The sequence below is a fragment of the Mugil cephalus genome, chromosome 14 (genome assembly GCF_022458985.1).
Source record: "Mugil cephalus isolate CIBA_MC_2020 chromosome 14, CIBA_Mcephalus_1.1, whole genome shotgun sequence".
NCBI classification, from domain to species: domain Eukaryota; kingdom Metazoa; phylum Chordata; class Actinopteri; order Mugiliformes; family Mugilidae; genus Mugil; species Mugil cephalus.
Genome location: NC_061783.1, coordinates 18,434,720 through 18,451,963, shown reverse-complemented (window position 1 = coordinate 18,451,963; position 17,244 = coordinate 18,434,720). Strand labels below are relative to the sequence as shown.

The 17,244-nt window shown below is 40.3% G+C and overlaps 1 protein-coding gene across 1 annotated transcript; it reads right to left on the bottom strand.

The window, feature by feature from the left end:
• Nucleotides 1–409: 409 nt before the first annotated feature.
• On the bottom strand, nt 410–10,991 carry zc3h12ab (zinc finger CCCH-type containing 12Ab). The gene is made up of 6 exons (XM_047604175.1): nt 10,748–10,991; nt 9,056–9,609; nt 5,983–6,122; nt 3,906–4,140; nt 3,720–3,820; nt 410–3,225 (listed from the first exon to the last, which is right to left on the bottom strand). Exons 2-6 carry the CDS (start codon nt 9,568–9,570, stop codon nt 2,243–2,245), a joined length of 1,974 nt encoding a protein of 657 aa, XP_047460131.1. The 5' UTR covers nt 9,571–9,609; nt 10,748–10,991; the 3' UTR covers nt 410–2,242.
• Between the last annotated feature and the right edge of the window lie 6,253 nt (nt 10,992–17,244).

The following is a 17,244-nucleotide window of genomic DNA, read 5'->3' as shown; positions in this document are numbered from 1 at the left end:
TGCACTCATTTGCATATAGTGGAGGAATAACTAATGTTTACCTACAGTAATTAAGAGGTGCTTTTTTAACCGTTTTCAGGAGGAAATGCTTTCTTACTCCATTACGATTATTGATATCACTATACTATTATTTCATATAAACATATGATCAATATACGATGTAAAGTATTTAACAATTTTATGTGTTAAATAAAAGTAACTCAGCTCATAATTCCTTCTGTTAACCATTTTCATTGCACGTGCATTGGAGAATATACGGTGACTAGACAGATAGCAGAATATTTTACATGAATATTTTGCTTTTTATCCATTCATAACAGTTTTTTTTTTTTTTTTTTTGCATTGCGAGAGAGATAAATGGAGAGTCAGGAAAATCATCTGTTGCAGCAATAACACAAAAGACAAATGCTCACTGTTTGCAAGCTTTATTTTTTTCTATTATGTGCTGCAGATTACATTTTTTCATCTGTGGCAAAATGATACAGTGGACATAGTTCAGAGAGGTATGAACAAGACCATGAAAGATCAGGAACCCAACAGTCCCTCGACCTTATTTCCATCTCCGCGGTATGACTGCAGTGTTGCATAGATCAGGTAAAAGGGCATGAAACCATTTTTATCAATCAATCTTGTCCAATCACGCTTTTACAGTAGAGCAGCGAGACACAGGACGAGAGTTTGGTGTTTCACAGGCCACGTTACAAAAACTGGAAACATGAAAACAATCTTATCTGATGTTTCTGATGAGACAAAAACAGAACTACATGGATAGATATTGGAGCATTTCATCTGCAAAAGATCAGCCACTGTTCATCACTTGCAAATACCATCTCTACAGTGAGGCATGGTGGTGGTAGCATCATGCTGTATGTGAATGTGAAAGAGAACCCTTTCAGCTGCACAGACAGAGTTGTAATTTTGAGTGGTTCAACCTAAGACCACACTAAAGCGCCATAAAATATCTGTGGAGAGACCTGAAAACAGCAGCTTTAAGACACGTCCAAAGTGGGAACTGCCTCAAGTGATCCAAGAATGACTAGAGAATAACTGTGTTTATTTCACAATGAGAGTACTTGAGGCCAACTCCACAATACACACTTTTATAATCTGCGTGTGAATGTAATCCTTTGTTTGTCTTCTGTCTGTAACTGGCTGTTGTATTTGCTGCTGCCTATCTTGGCCATGGACTCCCTTGAAGTCTCAATGGGATCTTCATAAAAAAAAATAAACAACAAAAAAAAAAAGAATAAATAAATAAAAAGATGTAAAACTGCACCGACTGTCAAAGAAGTGTTAACCAAGTACTGAATAAAGAGTACTTTTACTCAGATGTAAGGTGCAAAAAGTGAGGTTTCTGAGGCAACTGCATATTGTGGCTTCAGCTGTGACATTGAATGACTGAACACGTAAATACGTGTGAAAGGAAGCATTAACTTGTGCAGTCAAGTCTTAAACACACACTGTGTTTCGATCACTTCTAAGAATCCAATCCAACATTTGACATGATTTGTGTTGTGTTGACAAAATGTGTCTCATTCGTCAAACTAGCCCTGAAGCATTGAATGAATTATGAATTTAACTTTTTTTTTTTTTTTTTTGGACCTGATGTCAAACAGTGACAGGGGTATGTCAACAGCTCAGCACCCAAACACACAAAAACCACAAATACGAAGCTTTATACGTCCGGTTTGAAGCTTCAAATGGAACTGTCAGTGAGAACTGTTTTTCATCAAGACACTTTTACTGGAGGGTTGGATTGACTGAATTAGCTGACAGTGAAGGCATAAACCGTGCCAATATGACACAAAGAGACATTGTTACATTCATAATTCATCTCACACACACAACACAAGGGGCCATTTCATTAGGTACACCTTTATGATCCAATGCAGGTCAGTAAAAAGCTCATGAGGTTTTTGGTGCACATTAAATAACATTGGTAGATGTGTCGCATCTACATCTTGGCATAATAAAAGTTATAATGAACTAAATTTAACGGTGTACCAAATAAAGGGGACAATATTCCCATTCAAAGGCATTAAAACCCACATTTCTTTTTACATTTTATAAATAAAGATACAATTTGTATCAACCGTATATGCCTCTTAACAGCTTACTGAGGCAACGCAGAGGCATTTAAATACAGATAATAGGAGGGTGGATACCACAATACATAACTACACTAACTCATGTTTATCTTTAGTCTCTTCACTACAAGACTAGGGTTCAGACTGGGCTCGTCTCATCTCAGCGACCGGTTCTGACTTTGTAACATGAGGATCTCAGCCACCAGCATCTGCGGATCCATTATCTGAGGAAACATGTCCATGGCCGTGTCCACCAAGTTGGCACTGAAGATGGCGAGAAGCTTCTTCCGCACGACTTCTCTCTCCTCCCGGCTGGGGTTCGGCTGCGAGACTGGAAGAGGATCCCAGCGCTCCCTCGGCAGGCCGTGGACCGCCGGAGGAGGAGCGCCCAACGGATCGGACCAGTACTGCTGCTGCTGCTGCTGCTGCTGCTGGTGGTGGTGGCGGCGACGGTGGAAATCTGTTGGGTGACTGTACACATGCATGCTGATGGGGTATGCGCAGTAGCTGGGGTAGTGAGGCGAGCCGCCGCGAGGCATCATATCAGCGCTGTGGCTGCTCACTTGCCCAATGCTGTGAGGCTGGAAAGCTGTTCCCTGAGAGGGAAGGCCATGGGAGCAGCAGCTGCATGGTGCACTTCCAGGAGGGCAGTACTGCTGCCTTACGCTGTGTGTACGCTGGCTGCTCCCATATGGCCCCACATACTGGTGATCACACTGACTCCAAGGAGCCTCAACTGGCTGACTGTCTATGGAGCCTAAACCAGAGTCCAGCTGCTCCTGGGAGCCACCGTGCCGCACTAAGTCATGGTCAGACGCCGAGTGTTGACTCGTCTTCTCCTTCCTGGACGAGGCTCTCTTGCTGGAGCGGTGACCCGTTTTTATCTGGGACACGTGATCGTTTTTATGGTCTTTCTTCCAGAGGCCGCTCTCGTGTCCTAGAGACAGCTTCTTCGCCATGTCCTCCACCAACAAGAGGCTCAGCCCGGGCGCTGGGGTGGAGTGAGCCGAGGCTTGTTTCTGAGCTGTGGCAGGGAGCTTGGCGTTCTCCCGAAGCTCGTCAGCAACCAAACGATTGGACTGTTTGGCCCGTTCGGGATGGAGGAACTTACATTTGATCCCATAGGTACATTTTTTCCCTGAAGAAAAAAAAAACTAAATTTTAGCAATGCTAAATACTTTCAAACTGTACTTCCTGTCTGATCAGTGAGTCCAGCACTGCAGTACTTCCTGATTGATGTACACACATGATAATCACGAGCTAATATTTACCTTTAAACTGTCATGTTAGGAAACTCTTGAAAAGCAAAATCATATTTAAGTTAAATTTTGTGTAAAAAAGACCGGATGTTTTCCTATCAATGTACACATACTATACCTAGCATGACAGCTGTTAGCATGTCGTGACTACATTAATGCTAACAGCTCCGTGAGGCTCTACTTTGACTTTGTCTCATTAGGACAGAAACATTTGCTAATTAGCACTAAAAAGCTAAACATTATCAAATAAAAGTATTGGATTTTTCCAATACTATACCATGTAGAAGTAAAGTCAGGGGATCACCAAAGACACGATAACAACAATAACCCCAATGAAATCCATCCCAACCTGGGCTGCTAGACGTTCTCTCACCGTAAGGGCATTGCTGTTTTTTCTGAGTCTTTGGAAACCTCCGCAGGAAGTTCTCCAAGGTCGGCCCGTGGCGTCCCAGAGGATCATCGGGAGGCATAAACCTGCAATAATTCCAACATTAGTATAAAAACAGGACTTTAAAACTTCACGCCTGTTCCTTCTGCCCATCGGGAAGGCATTCCTCACTTGTTATTAACGAAGGAGTACATGAGCAGCCTCTCCTCGATGAAGCGTTTCCACTCTGGCTTCTCCGCCTGAAGGTCTCGGTACATGTCGTTGGACACGATGATGCCGTCGGATTCGAAGCCGTGCTTGACAATGAAGCAATCGTCGTTACAGACCACCCGTTTGCCCGCGACGCGCCGAGATGGCGTGAACACCAGAATCTTCCTCTTCTCCAGGTCGCGCAAAATGTGCTGATCTGCAAATCAAACGTAAAGTCACATAATTCATTATTCAGTAACATACACAGTAACACAATCAGAGCTGTACTCAAGGCTTATAAGGTCAACCTTTTAGCAAACACATTATTTGTCATGTGCAATATTTTTTTCTGATGAACTTGTGAATGGAGCTTTTGCAATTTGCCCTCTTTTGTGGTTTCCTCCACCTATCGAGAGAAATGTCTGTCTCTATAGCCACTAGGGTTTGCATGAGTCAGGACTCCCAACAGGTCAACAGAAAGTAATGCTTTGCAACAATGAGACCTATATTCTTGACCTGGATACATACAGCTCATGTGCTACATACTGTGAGCTGCAGATATGTATAGCCTGTAGAAAAACAGGCTGCAACTCAGCAGCGTTTAATGCGTTTTTTTAAAACGGGATAGTGAAGTCAGCAAACTTCTGCATGTACTGCAGCTAAGGGTAGATCTGTTCCTCCGCTAGCTTTAGCGGATGCCTTTTTGGACGAGGGTGCGTTAGAGTAATACTTTTGTTCTATTTCAGGTCTGACTTGCATATTCTGCATGTCAAGAATGAACTTCATCATAACTCAAGTATTTCCACAAACTCAATGAACCGCTGCTCACCTGCCTTCTCAGAGGCGTCGCGGCACACCAGTGTAGTGACCTAGTCTGTGCAACCACTGATATCCACCAAGTTATCCACTGTGTTCGTTTGTCTCTAATTCATGGTATGGTATTAGTGTATATACTGTATTTTTGTTGTTTTTAGTGATTCTAAAATGCCATAAACACCTGACAAAGGGACTGTTGATGAAAATGAGCCCTTCAGCTTACCAAGGCGCATTCACATTCTTAAAATGTTGAATTATCTGCATTGTCCCTTTCAAATAAAGAACTGAGTTGGGCAGATATTTTACCAGTTGGTTATTTTTCATTGTAGACAGAAACTCCCCACAAAACTCTGCAAAGACGCCGATGGTCGATGATGACTCTTTAAAGTTTGTCACTATGCGCAACCGCTTTCACACACTGGTTTCACATCGTCATTTGAAACACTTGCGCTATGAAAATATTGATTATGTGCTTTATGTTACCTCAAGTACATCACGCACAAATATTAGCATATCACGTCAAACTTTTCGGGAAGCCGCAGTCGCATTTAAATTTGGGCCTTTCCCAGCCGACAGATTTAACCTGGTTAAATATTAACGCAGGAACTTAAAAGCGCATCCTGGCATGCACTTTGTCAGCATGAGTGGCCTGTTCATCTACATAAAGGCAAGACGCAGCAGCATCTGCCACCAAATGTAGGCCACCGATGTTAAAATGACAGTGTCTTGCCGGCACAAACCAATGGAAACCCCCGCACTTTTATGTTTTGAGTTGTAGCTACATAAGCTACTGATACTGATCTTCACTTAGAATCTGGAAAAAAAAAAAAAAAAAAAAGCTGCTGTGTATTTCCCCATCTGACAAGCTCACACTGTAAATCAGCATTTGCATCTTTCTAAAAAAAAAAAAAAAAAAAAAAAAAAAAAAAATTAATTCAAAATAAAACATTTTATTTATTTGTAATGTCTGATTCTGTATCTAGATAAATACCTTTAAAAACTTGCCAGTAAACATATTTTATGGCCAAAAAAAAAAGATTAATGATATAAAATAAAAACTTATTTCGTCTGAAATGTCAGACATGCAAATACATTTGCACATTATAACCAATGCAAATCATGCATGCCATGAAACTACGCCTTGGTCTCAGTTAACCATACGGGCAGTGTTGTGGGATCCACATTTCCAGGTAAAGAAGGAAGTAGCAAACACTACAATAAACATGAACTCTCATCTTTGTACCTGTGATAGGAACATCTGGCCTGGGCTGCTCCTTCCTCCACGAGGGGACAAACACAGTGATTTCACTGTGGCCTCTGTCCAGGAAGAAGTTCACGGCCAACTGGATCCCCAGACAAGAGAAAACTTCCTTGTTCCCGTGACTGAATGAAGAAATGGAAATGAGGAGAAATGAATAACACTGGGAAACATTGACACACTAACGAGTGGGGTGATGCCTCAATCGTCGCCAGATGGTGTTTGCGTTGGCACTTGTTTTACAGCTCTCATCTGAACACCATGCACTTCATTTGCTATTTAAAATGTGACACAACAGAACAAACCCCTTTGTCTCAAACAGGTTGAGCCTGATGATTTAGTCGTGGATACCAAACTTTAATGAGGCTGCGAAGAGAAACAATTTTTTTATCGCCAACATAATTTACACCTTTCTCCTTTCATTTGATTAATTTAACTACACACTAGGTTTTTGATGCACACCATGGACCATTCGTAAAGATGGACGACGTGTCACCACTCCCTGCCCCAGTACAAAAGAGAAGAGAAAACGTCACGAAAATGGGCGGCTCCATCTTGGGCTGGTGGTGTCTTCTTGAACAATCTGGAAACCCAGCGGCTACCTCTAGTGACTCGTAAATCAGAGGTGATCAGAGTCAAGACCAATTTGTTTACAGCCTGACTGACTGCTTGTGACATGAAGCTATGAAGTCAGAGTTGGGAGACGACATCTACAACAGTTTAAAGAATGAGCTTCACAGATGCAATCTTCACACACATTTTCTATCTGCATGAAACCGAACCTGCCTCAAACCTGATTGGTCACTACGCCACATGTAGGACTTCAAAAATGTAAACAAGAAAGCATCCGGTACAGAAATCTTTGCTCCAGATTTCTGTTTATAGAGGTCAACATGCACCTTGAACTTCACGCAGCCCACCTCCGCAACTAAGTGTCACAAACTGCTCTCATTTCAAAGAAAAACATGTTTGGATAACAACTGTTTGTCAAGCTAACAAGCTGCAGACCTACCGCTTCGTCCCCATTAATTGGTTGTGCACTCACCAATAGCCCTCACCTTGTCCAGACCTCGATCCCAATTCCTCAACATTTTGGATTCATTTTTAAGGACCTGTTACGTCGTTCCTCTTTTCATACAGTGTGACTCAAACACAACACTACAAAATAATAAAGAATTATATTGCTAGATTCATACAACCGTGTATATAAAACATTCACATCTGAGTGGATTTCATTTTGTTGGGGCAAAAGAAGAGTCATATAATAAAATACAAGGCATTTATCTAAAATTTAAGCATATTGTGGTCGAGCCACAATTTCAAACAAGTGTCTAGCCGGAGGCATATTTACAAATCTACTGCCATGACACATTACCTCTGTTTATTTATTTAAGACCCACAGTGTCAGTCAAGTTCAAGCTTAAGACAAGTTGAAGAGCAAGGAAAGAAGACATAAGTAGGTGTGGGGTCATGCTGTCCGGCTTGTTTTAAACTGAAACAAAGATTGATGGTGTTTAAGGAAACGAAAATGCAAACTCTTTAGGTACTGGGATTTGCATACTCAAGAAGTTAGTTTACAACATGCCTGAACCTGCATGCCTGAAAGTCAAACAACACAGGGGTGTGTTTACTCCGCCTTATCCTTGCACTTGTTTTCTGTCTGATGTAAGTTTCTTCAGTTTCTCAAACTGTATTTGCATGTCCTTTATTTGTCTTTTACTTCCCTTTACTTTACCTTTAGTTTCCAGTTAAGGAATGTAAAGTTTGAGTAAATCCGCAGTTAGACTCCATTTAAAATTACTGAAGCGTGCGTAGATGGGTGTGAGAGATGAAAAGATGTCCTGATAACAACGGTTCCTGCAAGTCTCTTAAATAATGCTCCTATCATTGAGAAAAAACTGGACAGATCACATTGTTCTGGACAACTGGACAAAACTATAGCTATGTTCTAAGGCAAACAAATGTCACCGGAAAAAAACTATTAATAACTAGTGGAGTTTGTCAGTTTTGTTTTATTGCAAAATCTTGTATTATTATTTGTTTCATACTCCTTTAAATGTATATTAAATATTTGTGAATCTGTCTAGAACAGTTGGCAAACTAGCAAGATTACAGCTAAAACCACAACAAACTGCTAAAACCCACATCAAACTGACCTCACAGCTGTACAGGTAAAATAATGACCATAGCATCTGAGTCACATTTAATTTTGTTAAGTCATTAAGTACAGTGCAATATCAAATATTAGTATATTAGCGTGCTAGAGCCAGCTATGTTGACTTTCAGCCTCGTGTAGCAGCTAGCTAGCATGCTCGTAGGGAAGCTAAAAATATTTCAAAAAATATTAGTAGCTGCTTTCAGATGCTGCCACCAGGCAAACGTTATAAGGCTGCACCGACGCCACAAAAAAAGAAAAAACATCTTTAAAAAAAATTAAAAATATTTCATCCCCTCTACAGTAACCAAACTGAACAAACAGAAATCGACACGTGCTGCCGTCAATAGCCCCCCCTTTTTTACTGAAGACTGTCCGACTATATAGCCTGAATATTTTTGACATTTATCCATAGCTAAAGAAAGAATCAATGTGTTCCTCGATGTGGATTTATTTTTACGTGTTGTGACCTCAAAGCCACACTTTTGAAGGTACTTTTCAGATGTGGTGGGACAGATCACTGTGACAAAAATAACCACAGGACTTTCTTTTTAACCAGGGAGAGTAACCAACAGAACTTGCAGTACATTTGATCAGTAAACTAGAAAAGAAGTCCTATTTTTTTTTTACTTAGTCAGAAGAAACCCAGAAATATCAAGATTACCGTCATGTATGACAAAGCAAAGGCTGCAAACGATCTAAATGAATGATAACGAATTATGAATGATCTCCATAGAAACATCTAGTGTTTTGACATTTGTGCCGGAAAAACTATTACTTGGTTGTCAAATATTATAACCGAGCTCCAAAAATGTGCCCACATTAAGAAGGTTGAGTGGATTTTGAAGGAAATAAATAAATAAATAAATAAATAAACAAACAGATGCTGATAAATCCACTCACCTCATGGCCACGTTGCTGCCATCTATAACGATGGGTCTCAAGGCGTCTTCGTCCTCGCTGTTCTCCTCTTTGCTCGGAGGAGACGTGCTGGTAACAGGCACCACCAGGGTGGGGCTCACGGCCTCAGTGTCCCCTCTGGGCACCAGCACGGACATGGTGGTCACCGGGGCCTGCTTAGCTTCACGACTGGCCCCGATCCGGACCAGCTCCCCGAGCACTTTGTCGGTGTCTATGCTGGGGCCGAACTTCTGCTGAACGGCCAGGACCTGAGCCGTGGAGTAGCCCAGCTTGTGGAAAAAGTCCAGCTGGGCTTCCAAGAGCTGGGGGTCCGGGGATGGGTCGGACTCGCCGGGGTGCATTTTCTCACAGGGGGGACGGAAGGAGTCGTGAACTGGGAGCGGCGAGGAGAAGACCCATGTAGAGGTGTCGGGGTGTTTGAGGGTCAGAGGGGTCGCGGTGGTTGCGGTTCTACTCCATGGCTGAACAGCTGGGAAGAGACTAACATCACAATTCATCTCTTTTCAGCCGGTGTGTGCAGCCCACTCAGTTCACACCTGTTTGGAAAATAAATTTTAAGTGTTAGTGGATGACTTATTCTTTCTTTTTTTCCTTAAGGTTAGTTGCTTTTAAGCAAAAAAAGTACCATAACTTAGAAATACTTTCTGACAAGGTAAAGTACTGGAGTGTTACATTCATACATCGTTACGCTTTAATATGCCAACAGTGTATAAACTGCATAAACTCACGTTCTGGTAGCTTAATTTACAGTATAAGAACTAAATCCAAGTCCAATCCGTCTTTGATGCAATAGTGTCAAAGTATGTTATAGAGTTAAACTTGCCACTGTGACGAATTAACAATTAATCATTTGTTTTGGTCATTATTTTAAATACAAAAAGTCGTTTCTAAGCTTCTGTTCTGGCTCCTAATGTGACGTATTCGCCTCCTTTTCGTGAACTTTAACGTCAATTAATTATATTTAATTGTGTTTTTGAATCGCTGAAGCATTTTTGTGGTGAACACACAATAAATTTCGCCCTAAATGACATTATTTTTTATAGCCATAGCTCAATGACTCTCGTGATCACATTAGTATTAGTTAATATTGGAGAGGAGGGCTGTTTTTACATTTTGTTGTATTGCTCTCAATGCAGTGACAATAAAGACATTCTATTCTGTTCTCTACTGTCTATGGTACTCATCCTTTTTTATTTATTTAACTTAATTAGGTGAACTTGTGTCAACAAAATGGTAGACAATCGTCTTTAATGACAGTTTTATGTAGTTTGAGATGACCAGCAGTTCAAAATCGAGGAATTGTGTTTATATTTTAAAGAATACTCACATTTGAGAGGCTAAAACTTGAACTGAAAGATGACTGGCGTTTTACTGCTCGTGAACTTCAGCCTACATAGCATTTCTCTACCAACATGCTGAAACAATGTACCGTGGCTTAGATCTCGCACAACCTCTTCACCAGGGTGCTTTTAAAAACCATTTAACACGCACCATTGACTACAAATTTACCTTTAACCGTTTAATATTGCACAAAAAAGGAAAGTGAGAGAGGAAGCGAAAGGATCGGGAAAGTCTCTGCCTCAATGAATTAAATGATAGCGATACTTCGATCGGCGGTTTCTCATTTTTCAGTTTCTACAGCAAAATCAACTCAAGTTAGAGCAAATAACCTACCTGTGCATTCAAGTTTAAAATGCGTCTTCACGCTCGGGTTTTGTGTTTGAGTCCGTCGCGGCTGGTGTGGCGGCCAGCAGCGTCTCTTTGAGTTGTGAGTCGATACAAGGAAGTTTGGGGTTTTTCCTTGTCTGTCTTGACACAGCAAACAACCAGCAGGCGACAAGCGCGGAGTCACATGCTGGGATTACAGTAAGAGGTGATCTCACATTGACACCATCATCCGTGTTCGCCAAATGCAAATTACGCAACGTATGCTGAATGAGGAAATAAAGTCCGCAAAACCAGTCAACGTCCCTGGGAAAATTACAAGAACAATTTACCTTCCTATTTGCCATTCACCACATGGGGTTTTAAGAGGAAATTCGGGCGTATGTAGCAGGAAATTAGATAAGCTCCCAACTTTTATATTTGTATAGTGAGCATGTGATCCCATAGTGTCTGTCAGATCTAACTACTTTAGTTTACATTCGCAGGGCCGGAATAACCCACTAGAGGGCCTCGGGGCAAAACACATGCATGGGCCCCTCATTTATACTGTATATGCTTACATATCAATTATGTAAGCAAATATTTACCTCTCAAATTTTAGAATGTTTCCCCTAAATTTAAACATAATTTTGTAATATTTTACAAAACACCTCAATCGTCACGAATATGCACTGACCTGAACTCCATTGGAACGAGTCCCTAATTTAATCCTGACAATATTCTCTAGAGGGTCACAGGGGGGCTGGAGCCTATCCCAGCTGTCATCAGGCGAGAGGCAGGGTGCACCCCAGACTAATTAAATCTAATTTAAAAACTAATAGAAAAGGAACTAAACTAAATTTCACATTAACTGAGGCATATTTGCTTTCTTGCCGATAGATAATATCCTGCTTCCTGTCTGAACACACCAAACCAATATCTATATGCACTTGTAGACCCCGCAAAGTCTACAGCCAACAGCCATCTGGTACATAAGTTCTGCACTTATGCAAGTTGAAATAACTCTTTGCGCCAGCAGGTTGCAGTAGACTGTATTCACAATTTAAAAGGGAAAACAGGAAGAGTTACTATTAGCTATAGCTCACTGTTAAAAGTGAAGGGTAAGTTTGATTTCAATTCAGACATTAAAATCAATAAAATGGACATATCAAGACTTTTTTCAAAAAAGTTTCATGTACAAAATTAAGGTCAACAAAGTGACCATATATAGTCACTTGCCCTTATGTGGTAAAACTATGTCCAAGAAGTTTATATATAAGAAATACAAGAAAAATATATGAAAGGTGAAAGTAACATGTATTTTATAACATTAAAACATAACTTTGTGAACATTACAACATAAGTGCTAATACAGATACAGAAATAATCATGCACATTATAACAACATTGTTTACACATACAAATATAAACATTAGGCCACTGCCTGTGGTACTGAATGAAGCAGATAAGCTCAGCGTTCATGTAGAGGTGGACACTACGCACTGGGCTGAATAACTTCTGGAGCACAGAAAACAGAAAGATTAAATATCAAAGTCAACACAGCCGCCAAGACCGTCTTTTAATCTTTTATATTTCACCAAAACATTAAATTCAACATTAGAAATAGAGATCGAAATCTGGTTTTTGTTTGATGTTGAAGAAAAATAAACAGTTTTTCCATTTCATTGATTTCCCAGTCTGAATTGAACTTCAAATGAACGAATGACACGTGGTCCATGATTCAAGATTCAAAAAATGGTCTTGGTGACTGTTTTAACTTTGTGCAACCGATGCGCTAAGGCAGGAACAAACCATTTCAAGCAGAATCACGGGCGTCTTTTGATGAGCGGATATTTAAGTTCTACTGACAAAAAGTGAAAACAAAGAGACCACTTATTTTACTACCATATTTTATTCAAAATTATATTTTTTATGATTGTTTAATTTTCTCTTTTTTACTGTGGGAACAAGTTGGCTAGCATTCAAATTTTATTGTAATATATATATATATAAAAGAGTGTACGGCGTCTCTGTTGTTCTCTGCCAATGAAGCAAAGATCAGGAATTTTAATAGTTGAACTAAAACATAAGTTGATGAGTTTATAAAAATATCTAGTCAGAATAAATGTGCGATTTAATGTGTGTGTAGTGTATTAAATAGTTAGTTTGAAGATTGAATGTAGATTGAATGAAGATTGAATTTCTTTAGAACTTATGATCTATAACTATGATCACCTCGAATGTTAAACATATAACTTGATTTACCCTCGAAGACAATTACGAGTTCTCCATTGCGGCTTTGGTTGAATTTCTATTTTAGGAGGGATGTCTGGGAGAACGAAAGGAAATAAATCGTGTACATCGTGATTTGGGTTGTGTGACACAGGAATTGGTGTGTGTTTTGTCTCCGTCTCAGATGATGGCTGTGATGTTGGTGATTCAGGTGCAGGTGTTATTTCAGGTTTTGTTTCTGAATTGTCTTCTGTCGATGTTGGTGTAGGTGTAGGTTTAGGTACTGGTTCAGGAAGAGTGGTACCAGGCTCATGTGTTGGTAACTCTGATGTAGGCTCAGTGGATGAATCAGTTTCCGACGTTTCCGGTGCAGATGTTGGTTCTGATGTTTGTTCTGAATGCTGCTCAGTTTACTGATGGTGTAGGTGTAGGTACTGGTTCAGGAAGAGTGGTACCAGGTCATGTGTTGGTAACTCTGATGTAGGCTCAGTGGATGAATCAGTTTCCGACGTTTCCGGTGCAGATGTTGGTTCTGATGTTTGTTCTGAATGCTGCTCAGTTACTGATGGTGTAGGTGTAGGTACTGGTTCAGGAAGAGTGGTACCAGGGTCATGTGTTGGTAACTCTGATGTAGGCTCAGTGGATGAATCAGTTTCCGACGTTTCCGGTGCAGATGTTGGTTCTGATGTTTGTTCTGAATGCTGCTCAGTTACTGATGGTGTAGGTGTAGGTACTGGTTCAGGAAGAGTGGTACCAGGCTCATGTGTTGGTAACTCTGATGTAGGCTCAGTGGATGAATCAGTTTCCGACGTTTCCGGTGCAGATGTTGGTTCTGATGTTTGTTCTGAATGCTGCTCAGTTACTGATGGTGTAGGTGTAGGTACTGGTTCAGGAAGAGTGGTACAGGGTCATGTGTTGGTAACTCTGATGTAGGCTCAGTGGATGAATCAGTTTCCGACGTTTCCGGTGCAGATGTTGGTTCTGATGTTTGTTCGAATGCTGCTCAGTTACTGATGGTGTAGATGTAGGTACTGGTTCAGGAAGAGTGGTACCAGGCTCATGTGTTGGTAACTCTGATGTAGGCTCAGTGGATGAATCAGTTTCCGACGTTTCTGGTGCAGATGTTGGTTCTGATGTTTGTTCTGAATGCTGCTCAGTTACTGATGGTGTAGGTGTAGGTACTGGTTCAGGAAGAGTGGTACCAGGGTCATGTGTTGGTAACTCTGATGTAGGCTCAGTGGATGAATCAGTTTCCGACGTTTCCGGTGCAGATGTTGGTTCTGATGTTTGTTCTGAATGCTGCTCAGTTACTGATGGTGTAGATGTAGGTACTGGTTCAGGAAGAGTGGTACCAGGCTCATGTGTTGGTAACTCTGATGTAGGCTCAGTGGATGAATCAGTTTCCGACGTTTCCGGTGCAGATGTTGGTTCAGATGTTTGTTTGAATGCTGTCAGTTACTGATGGTGTAGGTGTAGGTACTGGTTCAGAAGAGTGGTACCAGGCTCATGTGTTGGTAACTCTGATGTAGGCTCAGTGGATGAATCAGTTTCCGACGTTTCCGGTGCAGATGTTGGTTCTGATGTTTGTTCTGAATGCTGCTCAGTTACTGATGGTGTAGGTGTAGGTACTGGTTCAGGAAGAGTGGTACCAGGCTCATGTGTTGGTAACTCTGATGTAGGCTCAGTGGATGAATCAGTTACCGATGTTTCCGGTGCAGATGTTGGTTCTGATGTTTGTGATTCTGGTCCAGTCTTTCCAGTTTTTCCACAGTCACATTGTTGGAGTTGAATAATTTTTTTAATAAGATTGGCACTGGGAAAGGTTATGCTTAAAATACCTAAGCAACCCTTTTGTTGTTCATCAACTAAGTCACTAAGCTTCACGTTAACTTCTCTAGCCAATGTTTCATCAGTTCTATAAAATGGGGTTTTTGTCTCAGTTAAGACAATGTGATGTTTACAAATGTGTGACTTTATCCATTTAATTCCTTGTTCAGTATATATTATTTTTCTATCTTTAAATAAAGGTGATTCATAGTTTTTTATTCCAACAGGGAACGTGTCACTCTGGAGAAAAACTATTTTGTTCCTTGCCTTCTTCATTTCTGGTACTTTCGATTCTGTCCATATTCTGTCTTTGTGCTTTCCAATTAATTTCTTTATCAACTGCACAACTTTTCCCTTGAAAAGTCCATGTAAAGTAACTTTTAAAAGCACTGTTTCATCTTCATGGTTTTTCAAGAATTTGAAAATGTCACCGAGAACGTCATCCAATTTCATATTCTGCCCATACATCCAGTTACTATCCCGTATATAAATTTGATTTTGAGTATAAACCCAACTCCCAGCATGCACATCAAAATACCGTATTCCCACGTAAAGTTGCTTTTTCAAAGTCCAAACCTGAGATTTAGTAAGAGATATCCCTTTTAATGCTAAGCTTCCATATGTTCCAGGAATGGAGATGGCAGATATTGGTGTATCATCAGGTATCTTCTTCATCCAGTCCGTGTTATAAGAGCTTACATCTAGATCTGGATTGTTATTGAAACCTGTCGAGGAACCTGAACAGTAGGTCATTCTAATGGAAGGAAAGACATGAGACTTGCTAAATAAAATCATTCTTTCAGTCAAAAAACAAAGCTTTGAAGAACTTTTTAACAAGTAAGCAATGTAATCTGTAATATTATACTGGACTTACATAGAGAAAAGCCACAGGTAATGGTGGATGTCCATAATTGGTTTGTTGTCTAATCTATGGTCCGGTGAACTCAGGAGGATAGTCCAGCTTCGTGTTGTAAAAGTTTAACGTTTTTGTCTCAGTTTTTGTCTCAGCTGTCAATTTTTCCAAAAGTTGCACTTGCCCCAAGAAGCTTTCGTCATGACTGTGACAAAAAGACAACTGTCTCCCTTTGCAGTGAGCTGCAGTCACAGGGACCAAAAAGATTAACTCTCTTTTGCATGTTTGTATGTCTTATCTTTTGAGCCGGACAGAGAGACAGACAAAGGAGACAATGTGAGTTTGTAATAAAATGTGCCGTTAGCAACAGGCAGTTAGTTCAGCCTGCTATCTTTTATGTACACTGCATGTAAGAGTCTTCACTACAGCCCCTATTACTGCAGTACATATGAAGACACTACTGCCTAATATTGGATTTCTTTTTGCTTCAGGTTTTGCACCATTAGGAAAAAAGATCTGGTTATGACTGACCTTCTTGAGTTTTGGTATCATACATTTTAGTGTTTTTTTCCATATGTACCTATTTCTTGTCTTTCCATATGCAGTTATTATACTTGTTGCTGATCTTTATATGTGCATTGTTTATTGACATCTTGTGCTTGAACTTGAGCTTGAAAGCTACAGTTAACCAACTAGCTTAGCTTAAATACTGAATAGAGGCAAACAGCTAGCCTGGCTCTGTGATAAAACTCGCCTGGCACCACCCACTCTACCTCATTTAATCCTTTTAGAAAAACAATAACTGCTACGTGTCTCCTAGGCCAGGTACAATTACTTCAAATTACTTGACATGACTCCAGTCTATGGCTAAGTGAATGGGTTTGTTGCTAAGGTATTACAAACAAGCTTCAACAAATTTATATGTTTCCCAAAGTATGAATTTATGTTAATATAACCAGGTCTTAATCAACCTGTGACATTTATCTGCAAATAAATAAATAAATAAAAATATCTCAAGGCCTAGAGTCACTACATGCATAGAATGACACATACACACTCTTCACTCTTGGTTTTGTTTTTATTATTATTCAACAGAATTTCATGTCAGAACTTTACAATTTCAAATTTGTTTTAAACCCAAAACCAAATAAATACATAAATCTCGCCAGTAAAAATGTATAAATGAATACTTAATCCTGGGTGGGCACTGGCAGAGCACAATCTTGGTTCTGAGGACAGTCATCACAGCAGTGTGGTATGGTGTCCAACAAAGCAGAAAGGCAACTACCACCACAACAATCTGTCTCATGGCTCTTTGCCACTCAAACCCCCTCACAGATGTGAAGCAAATACTGGATTGTCAAACCATAATAGGGCAACATGATGACCAAGGGGACATTTCTACCACCATATTGTTCACTACACACAGACAGGTTTTAATGATCCACGAGGGGAATTACTTGGTCACAGTAGCTTAGTTGCACACAAAAGAAACACTCCTAAAAACCTCAAGTAAAAAGAAAGATAAAATAAAAGTATTATCTTGTAAAATAAAATCATCATTATGTGAATGAACTAGCCTGCTTTTACTTCAGAGGGAAGACAAAGGACTTGA

Bases quoted from the DNA above. Each gene is read 5' to 3' on its own strand.
- zc3h12ab (XM_047604175.1), bottom strand. From the start codon at position 9,570: ATGAATTGTGATGTTAGTCTCTTCCCAGCTGTTCAGCCATGGAGTAGA. The intron at 4,141-5,982 runs GTACAAAGATGA...TTTGATTTGCAG, and splicing joins GCCAGATGTTCCTATCACAG to ATCAGCACATTTTGCGCGAC. The intron at 3,821-3,905 runs GTGAGGAATGCC...GAATTATTGCAG, and splicing joins TACTCCTTCGTTAATAACAA to GTTTATGCCTCCCGATGATC.